The 15,994-nt window shown below is 41.1% G+C and overlaps 2 protein-coding genes across 2 annotated transcripts in view; both read left to right on the plus strand.

Moving 5' to 3' along the window:
- The first annotated feature begins 252 nt into the window (after window positions 1–252).
- The window catches only part of AKNAD1 (AKNA domain containing 1), a 38,516-nt gene continuing 22,774 nt past the window's right edge, over window positions 253–15,994 (plus strand). The window contains exons 1-5 of the mRNA XM_082453093.1: window positions 253–2,953; window positions 5,001–5,040; window positions 5,567–5,715; window positions 5,812–5,874; window positions 11,613–11,746. Of these exons, the coding sequence (XP_082309219.1) occupies window positions 1,979–2,953; window positions 5,001–5,040; window positions 5,567–5,715; window positions 5,812–5,874; window positions 11,613–11,746 (1,361 nt within the window). The 5' untranslated portion in view covers window positions 253–1,978. The remainder of the gene's footprint in view (window positions 2,954–5,000; window positions 5,041–5,566; window positions 5,716–5,811; window positions 5,875–11,612; window positions 11,747–15,994) is intronic.
- On the plus strand, window positions 9,435–10,590 carry LOC309661232 (calmodulin-1). The gene has a single exon (XM_082462743.1). It carries the CDS (start codon window positions 9,501–9,503, stop codon window positions 9,948–9,950), a length of 450 nt encoding a protein of 149 aa, XP_082318869.1. The 5' UTR covers window positions 9,435–9,500; the 3' UTR covers window positions 9,951–10,590.

Here is a 15,994-nt window from a genome sequence, read left to right on the forward strand (position 1 = left end):
GAGTATCTTTTCATGTACCTGTTGGCCATTTGGATGACTTAAACAATGTTTTATCTAAAATCATTTGGTGATAGTTTTCACCATCAAACAATAAATTCATTTCCAGGTAGATTTTTAAAGTCATTTTAAGGCTCCTATAGAGATCATGTCTCATATATGCCATGTATTCCTTTATCCTGTAAATATCCCACAGATAAAGAGTACCTAGCCTTCTATACCTGGGCGTTCTTCAGCACTCCAACACTGAGACTGGTTTTTTCATTTTTAAGCTACCATAATTGTTTGCTCACTCTGTGCCGAGCACTATGCCAAGAGCTTTAGATAGCTTATCTCATGTTCATCTAGCAATCCTGTGAGCTAGGTATTATTATTCCTATTTTTCAGAAGAGGAAACTAAGACTGCGAAAAGTTAAGGAACTTGCCTGATGGCACAGAGCTAAAGAGTGGAAAAGCCGGAATTCAAATTCAGGTCTCCCAATGCCTGCTTCCCCTCTGTGCTTTTGACTTTCCTGGGAAGCATTTCCCTTGTTCTTCAAGTTCAGTTGAGTAGCCGGCAATTTTGTTCATGACCTTCACTTTACAGTAAATATTAGACTGGTAAAGTAATCCTGCAGTGATGATGATGACGATAATTCTTCTTTTTCTTCTCTCTTTCTCCCTCTCACTTTAAACAAAATATTTTTATTTGAGTTCTCTAACATTGGCATATATCTATAAATTCAAATTTTTGTACAATGTTTTATAGATATCTTTACCACATTTAGTGTTTACTCTTTTTTTGCTTGGAGAATTAATCTTATTTTCTTTGTCAAACATATTGCTTTAGCTTTTTAGGTTATATAATAAAGCAGAAGTCCACAGACTCATAAAAATTTAGATGGGGAAGAGGCCCTCAGAGATCTGTTCATCCAACCCCATCATTATATGGGCAAGGGAGGCCAGCCAGTGGTTGTGGGTCCCTTGGTTGAGTCAGAGCCTCAGTTACTCCCTTAAAACTGGAGGTAATTATACTACTTCTAAAAAGTTGTCCCAAAAGTTTACAAATCAAGAAGTGATATCTAAATGGATGCTTTAAATTTTATTTAAAAGAATAAAAGACTCATACCAAATGGCAGCTGGTTTTGCTCTGAACATTTTCAGGAGTATCCCTGAGACACGCTGCTACCACCAGACTGTGGCAGCTTGACAGGACTGCTCAGAGCAAGGCAGCCTCTTGAACTGGGTTCTGCCTGGGTTCTAATCAGAAGAGGGAGGCTTGATGGCAGATTGGCCTCTGGGTGTCCAAAAGACTTTTTGGTTCCTTGCTCATATTTCTGTCAGTCCTTCTCTGCCTTTCTCCAATATACAAGGGAAAATCAGGAGAAGGGGACCAGAATGTCTGGGAGGACAGATGAAAAAGCACCAGAACAGAGTAGGCTGGTGGTTTGTTTTAGTTGAGTCTGCTTTCAGTGCCACACATAGCGGCCCATCAGTGATGTGTAGACAAGTGACAGCCGTGGTACTTCAAAAAAATCAATCCTTTACTTGCATTCCAAGCTCCTATTTGGGGAGAACAAATTTCAAATAGTACTTCCTAAGAGAAGTTGGTAAATATTTGGTCATTAACTAGAGACCAATGTCTCCCTCAAATTTTAATGAATAAAAAATTTAGCCCCCCTCCTTTCTAATTCCTTGCTTATATACTACTGATTATGTTAAGGTAGGCTTTAGGATGAATTACTCTTGACTGAGCTTTCTGCCTTCATGTTTATAACTGCATTTCTCTAAACAAAAAGCATCCATTTTGTTCCGGCATAGACACTAGGATAAGCATGGTTTCATACGTTAAATAAATTATATTTAATAATGAGGCTCTTTTTGTTTTGCACGGACTAAGACACACAATGAAGACAATCAATGAAAACCAGAAGGTCTGTTGCTACAATTAAGAACATCAAGACCAGGCAGCAACCGATAAAGGAGGTCAAGCTGCACATACATGGATGAAGCCGATTTCTTGGAAGATGCAACTTCTAGGAAACAAGAGGATTTGCCTTATGATGGGGACTTCTCCCAAATTCAGATGTACAACAATTACAATTTTACCTCAAAATATGACATCCTTGATGTCTCAAATCAAATGAATTTAACAGAAGATGACCTTCAAGAAAAGGCCACACATAGAGAGACTTGCAGAAAGGCAGATATGGCCATGACTTTGGATAAAACAACTGAAAATGCTATCAGCAAAAAATATGATAAAGAGAATCAATGCACCATAAATCTTCATATTCCATCTAACCAAAGAGACCCTTTAAAGTCAAACATTTCTTATATTTTACTCCATCATCTTTGCAAAGAGGAATTCTCAAAAGGTCAAGGCATTAATTGTGAAACTCTCCCAGAGATCTCTAATGCTGACAGTTTTGACGGAGCTATTATTAAAAATATTATTTTGCAGCATGTTAAGAAGTCTTGGCCGACAGAACAAACCTCAGAACTCACTGACCAACTCAACTCCAAAAGCGATGGTGAAAACAGCAATAAGCCCAGTTGTTTTCCAACCACGACAGAAGAAAACACCTCTGATTTAGAGGATCCAGTCGCTGCTGGAGAAAGCAGCCATCAGGAAAATTCAAATTTTCTAACTAGAATCAAGAGTCCAGGTGATAAAGAAAAAAGTTGCCAAGGGCAGACACCCCAGAAACAGCAGGCTGAACAAGCAAGTTCAGGCAACAGGTTCAAATACGGCCAAGGTCAAGTTCATTACTGGTTCTCTGATTCCTCTAAGGTTGCTCTTAAAAATAACATAATTGACAAACCACTTACAACCGATAAACAAGCCAGCTTTTCTCCTAAATTGAGAGATAAGTCAGCTATTGTGCAAGATATTTCAGAAAGCATGTCTAGATCAAACGATGTTGGAAAACAAGAGCAGAAATGGAAAACTCCTGAACCTTCACAACAGATAGAGGTAAGTGAAAGCCATCTCCAGCAAACATATAAGCAGGGTCGCTGCTCATCTATATCAGTGTGGGTCTTTGGAGGGTGCACAGAACTGAGTTGTAGGTCTGAGGTTCTGGGTTCCAGTTCTGGCCCAATACCTTGACCTCTCAGAAGCTCAGTGGGTCTTCTCCTGAGAAGAATCAGGGGCCGAACTAACAGCAACACATAATAGAATAAAATCCAAGTTCTTCAACCTGGAATTTGCGTTTCCCCGTTTTTTATGTCATCCTACCCTTCTAAACTAAACTCCCCCTCCTACCCCAGGAGTCATCCTTAGGTACCTGGCTGGCCCTGCCCTCTCTGAGATCCTGCCTCACGTGGAACCTCCCACCTCTGCTTACCAAAGACCTGCTCATTTTCATGGCCTCCTTCAATTCCCCACTGGCCACAGGACTTTTCAGAAGCCCCCAGTCACAGTCTTTCCCATCCTTGTTTGTTTAGTACTCTGTCAGAGCATTTATCTCAGCCCGCTTTGGATCCTAACGATTTGGAAACGTCTGTTCCTTCCACTAGATCTGAAGACTCTGGAGGCAGCCACCTCGTCTTCATCTTTCCTTTGCCCAAGTTCCCCCAGAGGCCTAGCCTTCTGTTTGCACATATTATGTCCTTGGTTATGAATGCTCAATTGGACTGAATTAAGATCTTTAATAACACGCTTCAAGATTGTTATATTGGTAACTATTTAGTACAAAATGTTGCTAATGTTTAATTTATACTATTTCCCCTTTCCCCATCTTCCCATCCTTCCACCCACCTTCCCAACATGCTGAGGCTCAGGATCTCATTGATTGTTTGAGGTTCAATAGTTAGGTAAGTTCACAATAATGATCAAAGTAAACACTGTAGTTCTCTGGCACTTTGCCAGGACTGTATGATCTTTCCTTTAAGCATTCTATGAAGGGCCCCCCGACTGAACATTCTCTGCCTATTTCCATTTCCACCTCTTTATGCTTCAGCTGCCTTCTCTTTCAGCTGAACGTTCTGGGGAGTTTGAGCAGAACCCCCCCCCACCCCTGACACACACACACATACACACGTACCTGGAACCAGCAGCCCACCTGGCCTCGACTGGGATGCTTCTCTCAGTCATGGAGAAATCTGCACCCCTGTGACACTGGGAAGTCTCCACGTTCCTCATTCTGCATGCAGGGGAACGCCCCTCGGTGGGCACAGTTCTCAGTGCCCTGTGGTTAGTAGGGGCAGAATGAATATCAAGTTCATCTGTCTCTGGCAATGGGAGTCTGAAGTCAGGTGTCTGATTTTCTCTCGTCCTGTCAGTTCAGGTTGGAGAACTGGACTCTATAGGTTCCACAGCCATCATATAATTGAGATATTCATGATAACCACAGCCTAGTTTGACCACTACAGTAGCTCCCTGGCACTAGCATGTTTGTGAGCTGTGTGTGTTGGGAACAATGGGAAGACCCTCAAGGTGAATCACTCCGGAATTTGAACTCCTATCCAGTTAGCCTGTGGTGAGTAGAAAAGGGCTGTGTGAACAATCACTATCTTGACACATTTTGGAACTTAACGCTTACTGTTATTATTCTCTGGAGTGTGGCTACCATGTGTCTGGGTGTTAGTGAGAACACCAGCAATAGAGCCGGTGACGAGACCAACAACGGTCCTTTGTGGAACCTATGGTCTTGCTGTAGGAGACATATGTGAGTATTCCTCGTAATAGTATCAAACACGATAGTAGTAACAGCTAACATGAACGCTTACCATGTGCCAGATACTATGGTAACATTTAATTCTCATCACAACACTATGAGGTAGGTTCTATTACTATCCCCATTTTACTGTTGAGGAATTTGAGGTTTACAGTGATGAAGTAATTGCTCTGGGTCACCTGGCAGATAAGTGTCAGAGTGGAATTCAACCTTGGCATCAGGGCCCCAGCTCTTGCCACAACTGGGTGGCCTCCACGATGACCAGAACACATCGAGTCATCCTGAGTAATGGCGTCATGATCACTATCAACAGTCATGTTTTCTTCTCCTTTAAATGCGCAGATGGAGCCCACAGTACATATCCACCAAGAACATCTTGCAGGTACTAGCATTTTTAAAAATTTTTATTTATTTATTTATTTAATTTTTGGCTGCATTGGGCCTTCGTTGCTGTGCGTGGGCTTTCTCTAGTTGTGGTGAGTGGGGGCTACTCTTCGCTATGATGCTTGGGCTTCTCATTGTGATAGCTTTTCTTGTTGTGGAGCATGGGCTCTAGGCGCGCAGGCTTCAGTAGTTGCAGCGTGTGGGCTCAGTAGTTGCAGCTTGCAAGCTCTAGAGTGCAGGCTCAGTAGTTGTGGCACACGGGCTTAGTTGCTCCGAGGCATGTGGGATCCTCCAGGACCAGTGATCCAACCCATGTCCCCTGCACTGGCAGGCAGTTTCTTAACCACTGCGCCACCAGGGTAGTCCCGGTACCGGCATTTTTAAACCTCTTTGATTTAGATATACATTTTGAAAAAAAATTTTTTTAAAAATAGTGATTGCCACAGACTTCTGTTTTCTGTACTTAATAAAACTGCAGTGCAGCTGAGATGAATGGTAACCAAAACTTATTCTTTATTACATAGGAATAGAATCTGACACAAGTCCCTCTAAGATGCCATTGACCTCTCAGAAAGACCCTTCCTCAAGTTCTTCTTACACATTTCACATAATATCCCAAGGGAAACAGATGTGTCAGAAGTTAAAAGAACAGACTGATCAACTGAAGACTAAAGTAATACTTTTAAAGCTTATTTTGAAAAATAGAAATAACCAAATTCAAACGTAAGACACTATGCCCTTAATGAAATATTGCATTTTTTCACTGCAGGTACAAGAATTTTCCAAAAGCATAGCACAGGATTCTCCCTATCATTTGCAAGACAGGAGGCTGGTAATAAATTTTATCAAGTTTTAAAAATCTTTTTAGGGAATTTGACATGGGAAAATACAAATGACTTTATAGTATCATGTTTTCTCTACATTGGTGGGAATAGAAATGCTCTGGTAAGAAATGCTTTGCTGAAGATTACACTATCTTTGTGTTACAGGGACTAAAAGAGCTTAGAGCTTTCTATTTCTATATGTATTTAGCCCTTTCTCCTTCTCAGGGGATCTATTACTTATGGCTGTTTTTCCTCAGCAGTCATCCCATAATAAATATGAGACCATGGTAAGTTCAAGAGAATAATATGTCAGCTGTTGTAAAGGGCAAGCACATCCAGATTTGATGGGTCCTGAGGGATACAGGCTATAAAAATTGCCAGTATCTGGCAACTCAATATATAAAACTTTGAAAACTTAAAATTAATCTTGAAGACATGCTTTTCAGATCAAAATCTTTGACTTTCACATCCTTGCTTTTTGTTGCATTTAATCAAATCACTAATTTATGTTGTAACCATAGCCTTGTTCATCAGTGTCAGGGTCGTGGGAAGTGGGGGTGAAGCATGGCAGTGGGGCAAAAAGCTGAGACTACTAGAACCAGGGATGTGTGAAGTTGAAGATGTAGTTTAGGCCATTGGGTCAGCCGCAGGACAGGTGGCCAGAAGTCCTGACATAAAAGACACGAGCAAAGCTCAGGGCAGTCTGTGCTTCAGAAACCAAACAGTATAGACAAAAACTAGGAGGAGGCAAATGTTGAGACACAGTTCATTACTCTTTCACCATATTAAGTAAATAACTCATACATTCATTCGACAACATTTGTGGGGTACTTTCTATGACTCAGACTCTGTATCAGGCATTAGGAATTTGGAGATGAAGAAACATTTCTTTTTCAAGTGACTTATGGTCTCCTAGGAACAACAGACCAGTAAATCAACAAGTAACATGCAGCTTGGGAAAGGTTACATATGATGCTAATGGCAGCACTGAAGAGGCTCACCCTTGCCAGTGAGAGGGTACTTTAGAAAGCTTCCTGGAAGGGACTTCTGAGCTGGGCATTGTAGGAAGAATATGGCAGAGTAAGGGCAAAGGTGTATTCCAGGAAAAGGAATCAGCAGGTGCAGTGGCACAGGGACAAGAAAGTGCTGAGAGTGTGAGGAACTGTGTGGCAGTGTGATTGACCAGATGGAGCTCAGGGGGAAGGGAGGAGACTGGAGAGGTAGATAAGGACTACATCATGAAAAGCCTTTACACCACGCTAAGGAGCTTAGATTAATTTCATCCTGAGGTGGAGTGATGGGGCAACACTGGAGGATTTAAAGCTGAGAAACAGCAAGCACCATGGGGGCAAGACTGTAGGGACAGAGATCGGCTAGAAAGCCATGATCCAGGTAACAAGTTATATGAAGCCCTAAACCAAGGCTGGCAGTGAGGATGGAGAGGGCAGAAATCCAAGAGTTTAAGGAAGTGGCGGCAGATTGAACCAGGTAAATAAGAGAGGAGGCTTGGATGCACTCCAGATTTCTAGCTTGGGTAACCAAGGTCAGGAATAAAAGTGGAGGATCCAGTTCAGGATGGGCGTGCCAGGTCGGCAGGAGGCAAGATGTCAAGTTCAGTTTGGGACATTTTGAGGTACCCATAATGCATCCAATTGGAGAGGTCCAGTAGGCAATTAGAGCAATGGATCTGAACCTCAGAGGAGTTGTTTGGGTCAGAAATGTAAATTTGGGTTATAGTTTTATGTTGAAGCTGTGGGGTATAGGCGATTGCTCAGGCAAACACGCAGAGTAAGCAGTGAAGAAATCCAAGGATAGGATCATGGGAAGCAGAACCAGGGGCAGGTAAAAGAAGAGGGGTCCACAAAGGAGATCCATGAGGAGAGACTCAAATGGTCGAGGCAGACCTGGAAGGGCTGAGCTATAGAAGCCAAGAGAAAAGAGGCTTTTGAGAAAGAGGGAGTGGGCCACACCATCAAATCTTCAAGTAAGGAAGGTAAGCAAGAAGTGCATTGGATTTGGCAACTGAGAGGTCATGAGGGAGCTTGGCAGCCCTGATTTCAATGAAGTGGTGGATCTACGGAAGCCAGATTGCAGGAGTTAAGGAGTGAATGATAAAGGAGATCTCCTAAAACCCAGGCTTTCAGAAACTGGGAGAACATAAAGTTTTAAAAGGCCAAGCAAAGCAGAGGAAACTGGTTCAAGGCATTAGCCTTCTTGAGGCCTCGATTCAGGAAGTTTCTTCCTATGTTAGAGGGTATGTGGGGATTCGTGTCGGGACTGAGAGAAGAGGTGAGAGGTGACTCTTTCCAGTGTCAGCCTTGGTCTGAGAGTTCCGGGCCCATCTGGTTCAGTGAAGGAAGGCCAGACAGGACTGAAACTAACTTTCTCAGGGCGAGCAGCACACGGAGAAAGCATCTGGATTTTGGAGCAAACATCCTGGTTCTATGTGTTGATTGTACAAGCTTAGACATGTAGCCTGTCTTCCTATCTTAGTTAAGAGAGTTAAATGAGGTACATTTATGGCAAGAAAACTATGCCCTATCTTCTTCTGAACACAATTAAAATTCCAAGATCCCAAATTATAATTCATAATTGGCTTTCTTCACTTTTCTCTTTCCTTTGAATACCTAATTCCTTCTCATGGCTTTAACCACCTTTTTCATGCTACCAGTTCCTAAATTACTAGTCCTCACTTCTCATCTGGAGCTCCAAACGTTTGTGTTGATCTTCCTTTGGATCTCCCACTCTCACCAAAAATGCTACCTTGTCCAACATTGACATCTTCATTCAAACTTGTTAGCCTTTCCAAATTCCTCAGTTTCGTCAGGGGGTTCACATTCTTCCCACCTCCCACAGTAGAAACCTGAGTGTTGTCTATGATATTTATAGTATCAGTCAGGGTCCTGGCAAGAACAAGATGGCTTACTCCAGTGGCATTATTGAGGAGAGCTTAGTAAGGCATTATTTTACAAAAGCAGGGGCAAGGTTGAGGGAAACCAATAAGGGACAGAAGGCATCTCATGGAAGGAACAGTGGGGCAGAGGGACAGAGGAAGAGCAGATAATGCAGCATAAGGAGAGTAGCAGTAGCTGTAGGGGTCGCTGACAAGTTCTGCTGCTTTTGATAGAGACACAGCCAATCCATGATGATACACACAGGAGGAAATCAGGGAAATAAAGACCCTACCTCATCCTTGTTCAGTTCCTCTCTCCTGCTGTTGTCTTCCATTGGCTGAAATCAGCCAAAGCCAGAGGCATGGGAGCCTATTGATACAGTCCATTGAAGGCCAGCCTCCTGGCTGGGGCACAGAGAAAGATGGAGGGTGGGTCTGAGGTGGGGGGAAATGGAAAATATCTACCACACTTGCCATTTTTTATACCCCTATAGCCAGTATGCTTCTAAACTTGTTTGTTTATTTTAATAATAGTAAGAACTAATAACAATGAAGATGACAGCTACCATCTATTGAGGGTGTACTATGCTCCTGGCACTAAGCATTATCTCATTTAATTTTTACAATATGAGGTGAGGGCTATTATTATCTCAAATCAGAAAACTGAAACTTAAGTCCGAGTGGAGCGAGCGAGCTGAGTGGTTGTGTAGTTGAGTCCCGGAGACCGGTAGCACTTGCAGCATGGCTGACCAGCTGACTGAAGAGCAGATTGCAGAATTCAAAGAAGCTTTTTCACTATTTGACAAGGATGGTGATGGAACTATAACAACAAAGGAGTTGGGAACTGTAATGAGGTCTCTTGGGCAGAATCCCACAGAAGCAGAGTTACAGGACATGATTAATGAGGTGGATGCTGATGGTAACGGCACAATTGACTTCCCGGAATTTCTGACAATGATGGCAAGAAAAATGAAAGACACAGACAGTGAAGAAGAAATTAGAGAAGCATTCCGTGTGTTTGATAAGGATGGTAATGGCTATATTAGTGCAGCAGAGCTCCGCCATGTGATGACAAACCTTGGAGAGAAGTTAACAGATGAAGAGGTTGATGAAATGATCAGGGAAGCAGATATTGATGGTGATGGTCAAGTAAACTATGAAGAGTTTGTACAAATGATGACAGCAAAGTGAAGACATTGTACAGAATGTGTTAAATTTCTTGTACAAAATTGTTTATTTGCCTTTTCTTTGTTTGTAACTTATCTGTAAAAGGTTTCCCCCTATTGTCAAAAAAAATATGCATGTATAGTAATTAGGACTTCATTCCTCCATGTTTTCTTCCCTTATCTTACTGTCATTGTCCTGAAACCTTATTTTAGAAAAATTGATCAAATAACATGTTGCATGTGGCTTACTCTGGATATATCTAATAAGCCCTTCTGCACATCTAAACTTAGATGGAGTTGGTCAAATGAGGGAACATCTGGGTTATGCCTTTTTTTTTAAGTAGTTTTCTTTAGGAACTGTCAGCATGTTGTTGTTGAAGTGTGGAGTTGTAACTCTGCGTGGACTATGGACAGTCAACAATATGTACTTAAAAGTTGCACTATTGCAAAACGGGTGTTTTATCCAGGTACTCGTACACTATTTTTTTGTACTGCTGGTCCTGTACCAGAAACATTTTCTTTTATTGTTACTTGCTTTTTAAACTTTGTTTTAGCCACTTAAAGAAAATCTGCTTATGGCACAATTTGCCTCAAATCCATTCCAAGTTGTATATTTGTTTTCCAATAAAAAAAATTACAATTTAAAAAAAAAAAAAAAAAGAAAACTGAAACTTAGAATTCAAGGTGACTAAAATCATACAATTAGTAGGTGACAGTCTGAACTTGAACCCTGGTGTGTTCGATTCTGTAATCCCATGATGCAGTATTCTTGCCCTTGGCAATATCTCTCCAATTCATCCTTTCCTCTCCATTTTCACAGATACTGCCTGATCCAAGCCCTCTTGAGTCCTTTAAGCCTGACTTAAGTCTCACTTCTTCCATTGAACCATAGCAAAGTATTCCATCCCACAGTCTCTTTTCCCAACTGGAATAAAATCCCTGAGACCAGGGACTGTGCCTGATGCAGCTTTTGTGTCTCTCACACTTTTGGCCCAGGACCAAACATGGGCAGTGCTCAGGGAATGTTTAGTGACTGGGGCTGCTGGGCTGCAGGCTCTGTGCATTGAGATAAGACCTTGACCTGTACAGTTTAAACATTCATCTGCATGAGGCTACATCTGGAAGACCCATTTGAAGCTTTTGACTAAACTTCCTGATGTTCCTTCCCCATTTCATCCTCCAAGTGCCATAGATTCAATCCCAGGTCCTCTAACTTCAGTTCTTTTCTAAGATCTATGTGACTTCTGACATACTTTCTAGAGCCCCAATTTCCTCCTCTATAAAACTGGGATAATAAATCTACTTTGCCACATTTACAACATTGATGCATGCATTAAATAAGATAATGAATGGAAAAGTGCTCTATGAGCTAAAAATTATTCTGCAAATATGTAGGATTATGAATGTCCCATTAACAAAAATTTAAACACCTCCGAGTGGGTTCTAGGAGAGAAATCAGAAGTGACCATATTTTTCAGCTATGTGCTATGAGGTGTCGTAAATGCTGAGATGGCTCTTGGGTTGTCTATATTTTAGATGTCAGACTCTGAAACAAAACAATTGCCAGGAGAAGGATGATGGCTTTGTTTTGACACTACTGTGGGGTACATCCTCATTGTGTTTTGGGGAAAAACAACTACACACACAGGCTTACCTGTGGTTGATTCCAGTGACTTCACTGCTACAGGTCCTCGAGGAACTGCAGGGACATCTCGAACTGCTGGAACAGGAGTTTCTGGCCAATAAGGAGAAGCATCTGACTTTGAAACAGCAAGTCCACAAGCATGAATCCCCAGCTGTCGATGAATTTGATCCAGAAAGGTGAGGCTTAAACTGTGTAAGGTGGAAGGGTCAGAGGTAATCTCCTTCTGGTGGGATTCTGATGTGGCTGATGGCTTAGTGCTTGGAGAGCCATTGGTCTTGGGTCAGCAAAAACTGTGCCACCATTGAATAAGTGTCACCCCATGCAACAAGCAGTATGGGATTACTGCTATGTGTAAGGTCTTGTGCAGGGCACTGACCCAGATAGAGTGCCCCAAATGAATAATGGTCTCCTGGAGGAGAGACATTGTGCCACCACCCTGCATTTTGTTGGATGTCATTATAATTGGTTCTGAGACTCAGAAGAGTACAAGAAACCCTAGAAAGGCTCATGTGTTAACCCCAGAGGACCCTCTCCTCTCCAAGCTCCTCCTGTCCTGTCCTCTCCTTCATCCCACTCCTGCCTATATTTCCCCTGCCTGGTTCTTCTTTTCTGTCCCTCTTTTTCCTCATGCACAGACAATTCCAGAGAGACAGCAGGCAGGAATGAATCATTGTTACGTTGGTTAGCGTGGGGGAGAGGGACCCACAAATCCTGATAAAGGCGAAATGTTAAAGCTTGAAGTCAAATGATTCCTGAATTAATTCACATTAGAAACTTGGGTGCACAATCATATTGAATGAAGATTCCAGCTGGCCATTCTGATGGCACCATGCTCTTCTCTTTCCAATCTTAATAATTTTAAGATGTAGTCCAGGACTCAAGGCTAGGATTGTTTTCATATAATTTCCTGGGATGAATTTAAAGAACCCATTTAGTAGGCTTAATATTTTTAAGTTCAGCTCTTTCTATTCATAGCATTTTAACATGAATTCATTCTTGATGCCAAAATATTTTAATGGTTTATATTTTGGCACTAGTGTCCTGAGGTATTATTTCTTCAAAATGAATGAAATCTCTGTCTATTGTTATTTCAATACTGAGTAATTAGACAGCAAGGATGAGGTTTTAATATTGATTTTTTTCCCCCAAAGGCTTTTTTTTTTCTTGGAAAAAAGGATCTCCACATGCTTTCACTATTTGTTTAAAAACTAATAGAGTAAGGATATTTATTTTCCAAGAAATCCCACTTGTTTTGGCAGTCGTCTTAAAGACAGGCCTCTGTGCGCATTAAGACCAAAGTTATGCAATGCCTTATTTATAGCTTAGTTACACCCACACTGCGCCTGGCCCCAGTATAAATCAAAAGAGTTCCAACTGCAATTATATCCCATATACAGGAGAAGCTTTCAACACTGGGGCAAGGGAAGGACTCAGCCTCTCCCAAAACTCACCTCAGAACTGCCTCAGAGCAAGCAGAGTGTGCTCAGCTCCTCTTGTTCTCAAATGGGCAAAATGTGGCAAAGAGCAGAACCCAATCCAACCCTTGAGGTCTTGGTGTGTCGAGAACTTTCTAAATGATGGGTCCAAAGGCCATTGTTGATGGCTTTCTGTAAAGGAAAGAATTCTGCAAATTAATTGGCTAATTGCTTAAGTCAGCTATTGTGCTCTTATTAAAACCTTCTTATTATTGCCTTTGAAAGGTAATATTCAAAAACATTGTTTGGATTTCATGTATCTTGTTTGTCAGAATGTAGTCTGATGGTCATTTGATTCTTTCACACACTAGCACCAGAAGCCAAGGAGTCAAGAAATGGGGTTCTGCCTCCATCAATCCCTCCTCCCTGATACTATCGGCATACACTCTTGTCTTCTACTTTACAGAAAAGATCACAAATTCCCTCAAAAAATGTCTTTTCTCCACCTCCAGATCTGCATGTTTTCACCTCCTCTTTCTTCCTTCACTCACCTTCCAACCTCTCCAGCCTTGGTCCTTGAGCTTATCTCTTCCTGCTACCTTGAGGCCTTGCTCCATCATTTCACTTCCTTTAAATTTTCAATCTCTCCTTGTCATCTGATGAATTCCCTTCTGCCTGCCAGACTAGAACATATTTTCCTATATTTTATTTATCAGTCTGGTTTTCCATGTTTAGATCTTTGTCCCACCACTCGTTGAGTAGGGCAGCCTTTCCCCACTGGTGAAAAGCCACTTTTATCATATAAAAAACCCCCATGTGTACATGGGATTGGGTCTATCCTCCCCATTGTTCTGTTTCTATTTCTACATTAACCACATAGTTCTAAATTACTATAGGTTAGTGTATATTTTTAAATGTTTCTTCTTTTTAAACTTTCTTTAGCTATTCTTGCACACTCTTCTTACTAATAAACTTTATAATCAGCTCACCAAATTTCTTTGTTTTTCATTGATAGAGTCACTTTTATTGAGAAATATAGTTTTAGGAACCAAATTTCTTTAATAAAATTCCATTGGAATTTTGTTTAGGATTTTGTTAAATTTACAGATCAGTTCAGGAAAAATTAAAATCTTTGCAATGAGTATTCCCATCCCATTCCCATGAAAACATCCCCAGCATGTTTTCTTCATGTAGATTTTACATGTTTTGTCAAATTTGTTCTTAGCTATTTTATACTTTTTCTGTTTTTTTTTTAAGAGTCAAGATTATACACATACCTTTTAAAAAATATTTATTTGGGCTTCCCTGGTGGCGCAGTGGTTGAGAGTCCGCCTGCCAGTGCAGAGGATACGGGTTCGAGCCCTGGTCTGGGAAGATCCCGCGTGCCGCGGAGCAACTGGGCGCATGAGCCACAATTGCTGAGCCTGCGCGTCTGGAGCCTGTGCTCCGCAACAAGAGAGGCCACGATAGTGAGAGGCCCGCGCACCGTGATGAAGAGTGGTCCCCGCTTGCCACAACTGGAGAAAGCCCTCGCACAGAAATGAAGACCCAACACAGCCATAAATAAATAAATAAATAAAACTTTAAAAAAAATAAAATAAAAAATATTTATTTATTTGGCTGCATCGGGCCTTAGTTGCAGCACATGCGATCTTCCTTGTGGCATGCGGGATTTTTCACTGTGGTGCATGGGCTCTTTGTTGCAGCACACAGGCTTCTCTCTAGTTGTGGCATGGGCTCCAGAGCGTGGCAGGCTCAGTAGTTGTGGCATGTGGGCTCTCTAGTTGTGGTGCACGGGCTCCAGAGCGTGGCAGGCTCAGTAGTTGTGGAGCACGGGCTCAGTAGTTGTGGAGCGCAGGCTTAGTTGTCCCACAGCATGTGGGATCTTAGTTCCCAGACCAGGGATCGAACCTGCTTCCCCTGCATTGGAAGGCAGATTCTTGACCACTGGACCACCAGGGAAATCCCTCTGTGTGTTGTTAATAGATGTTTTCTCTAATCAATATACAGGAAATAAAGAAAATTGTATGTTTAAATTATACAGGGCTACCTGACACAATCTTCTTCTTACTATTTCGTTGATTTTCAGTTGATTGTCTTAGTTTTTAGGTATGACAATCAGAAAATAATAGTTCCCCTCAACTTCCCTTTTCCCCTTAAATATTTATACATTATATCTTTTCTTCCCACCAACTTTTCTATATCACATTTCTTTTTATTGCTTTATTTCATTTGCTAGGTTTTCCAAAAAAACATTGAATAATACTAGTGAAAACAATCATTCTTGTCATGTTCCTAATGGTATTGGGAATTCTTCCAAGTATAATGGCTGCTGTAGGTTCAAGTAGATAAGCTTTATCGAGAAAGTTTCCATCTTCCATTCCTAGCTTACTAGAATTAGATATTTTTAAATTTAGGAAAAAGTTTAATCAAATGGGGTTTAGAAATCTATTTAATCTCTTTTACGAATCTAGTGAAATATATTAATAAATATCCTAATGTTTATCTATAGAATCAGTTGGGAAAATTTCCCCTTTATTTTTATGTTCCAGAAGAGTTACTTAAGGTCTTTGGTAAACTCACCCATAATCCCAATTGGATTTGGTGCTTTTGGGGGGCAAAACCATAAAACCCCTAGAACATAACATAGGAGAATATCTAGATGACCTTTGTTATGGTGATGGTTTTTGAGATAAAAAATTAAAAGCACCATCCATGAAAGAAATAACTGATAAGCTAGACTTCATTAAAATTAAAAACTTCTGCTCTGCAAAAGACAATGTAAAGAGAATGAGAAGATGAGACACTTCTCATAAAGGACTGTTATCCAAAATATGCAAAGAACTCTTACAACTCAACAGTAAGAAAACAACCCAATTAAAAAATGTACTAAAGATCTTAACAGACACCTCACCAAAAGAAAATATACAGATGGCAAATAAGCATATGAAAAGATGCTCCACATCATATATCATCAGGGAAATGGTAAATTGAAACAACAATGAGATA

Source organism: Balaenoptera physalus (assembly GCF_965194825.1).
Source record: "Balaenoptera physalus genome assembly, chromosome: 1".
NCBI lineage: Eukaryota > Metazoa > Chordata > Mammalia > Artiodactyla > Balaenopteridae > Balaenoptera > Balaenoptera physalus.

What these genes read in the sequence shown, in the direction of transcription:
- LOC309661232 (XM_082462743.1), top strand. Translation starts at nt 9,501, where the DNA reads ATGGCTGACCAGCTGACTGAAGAGCAGATTGCAGAATTCAAAGAAGCT.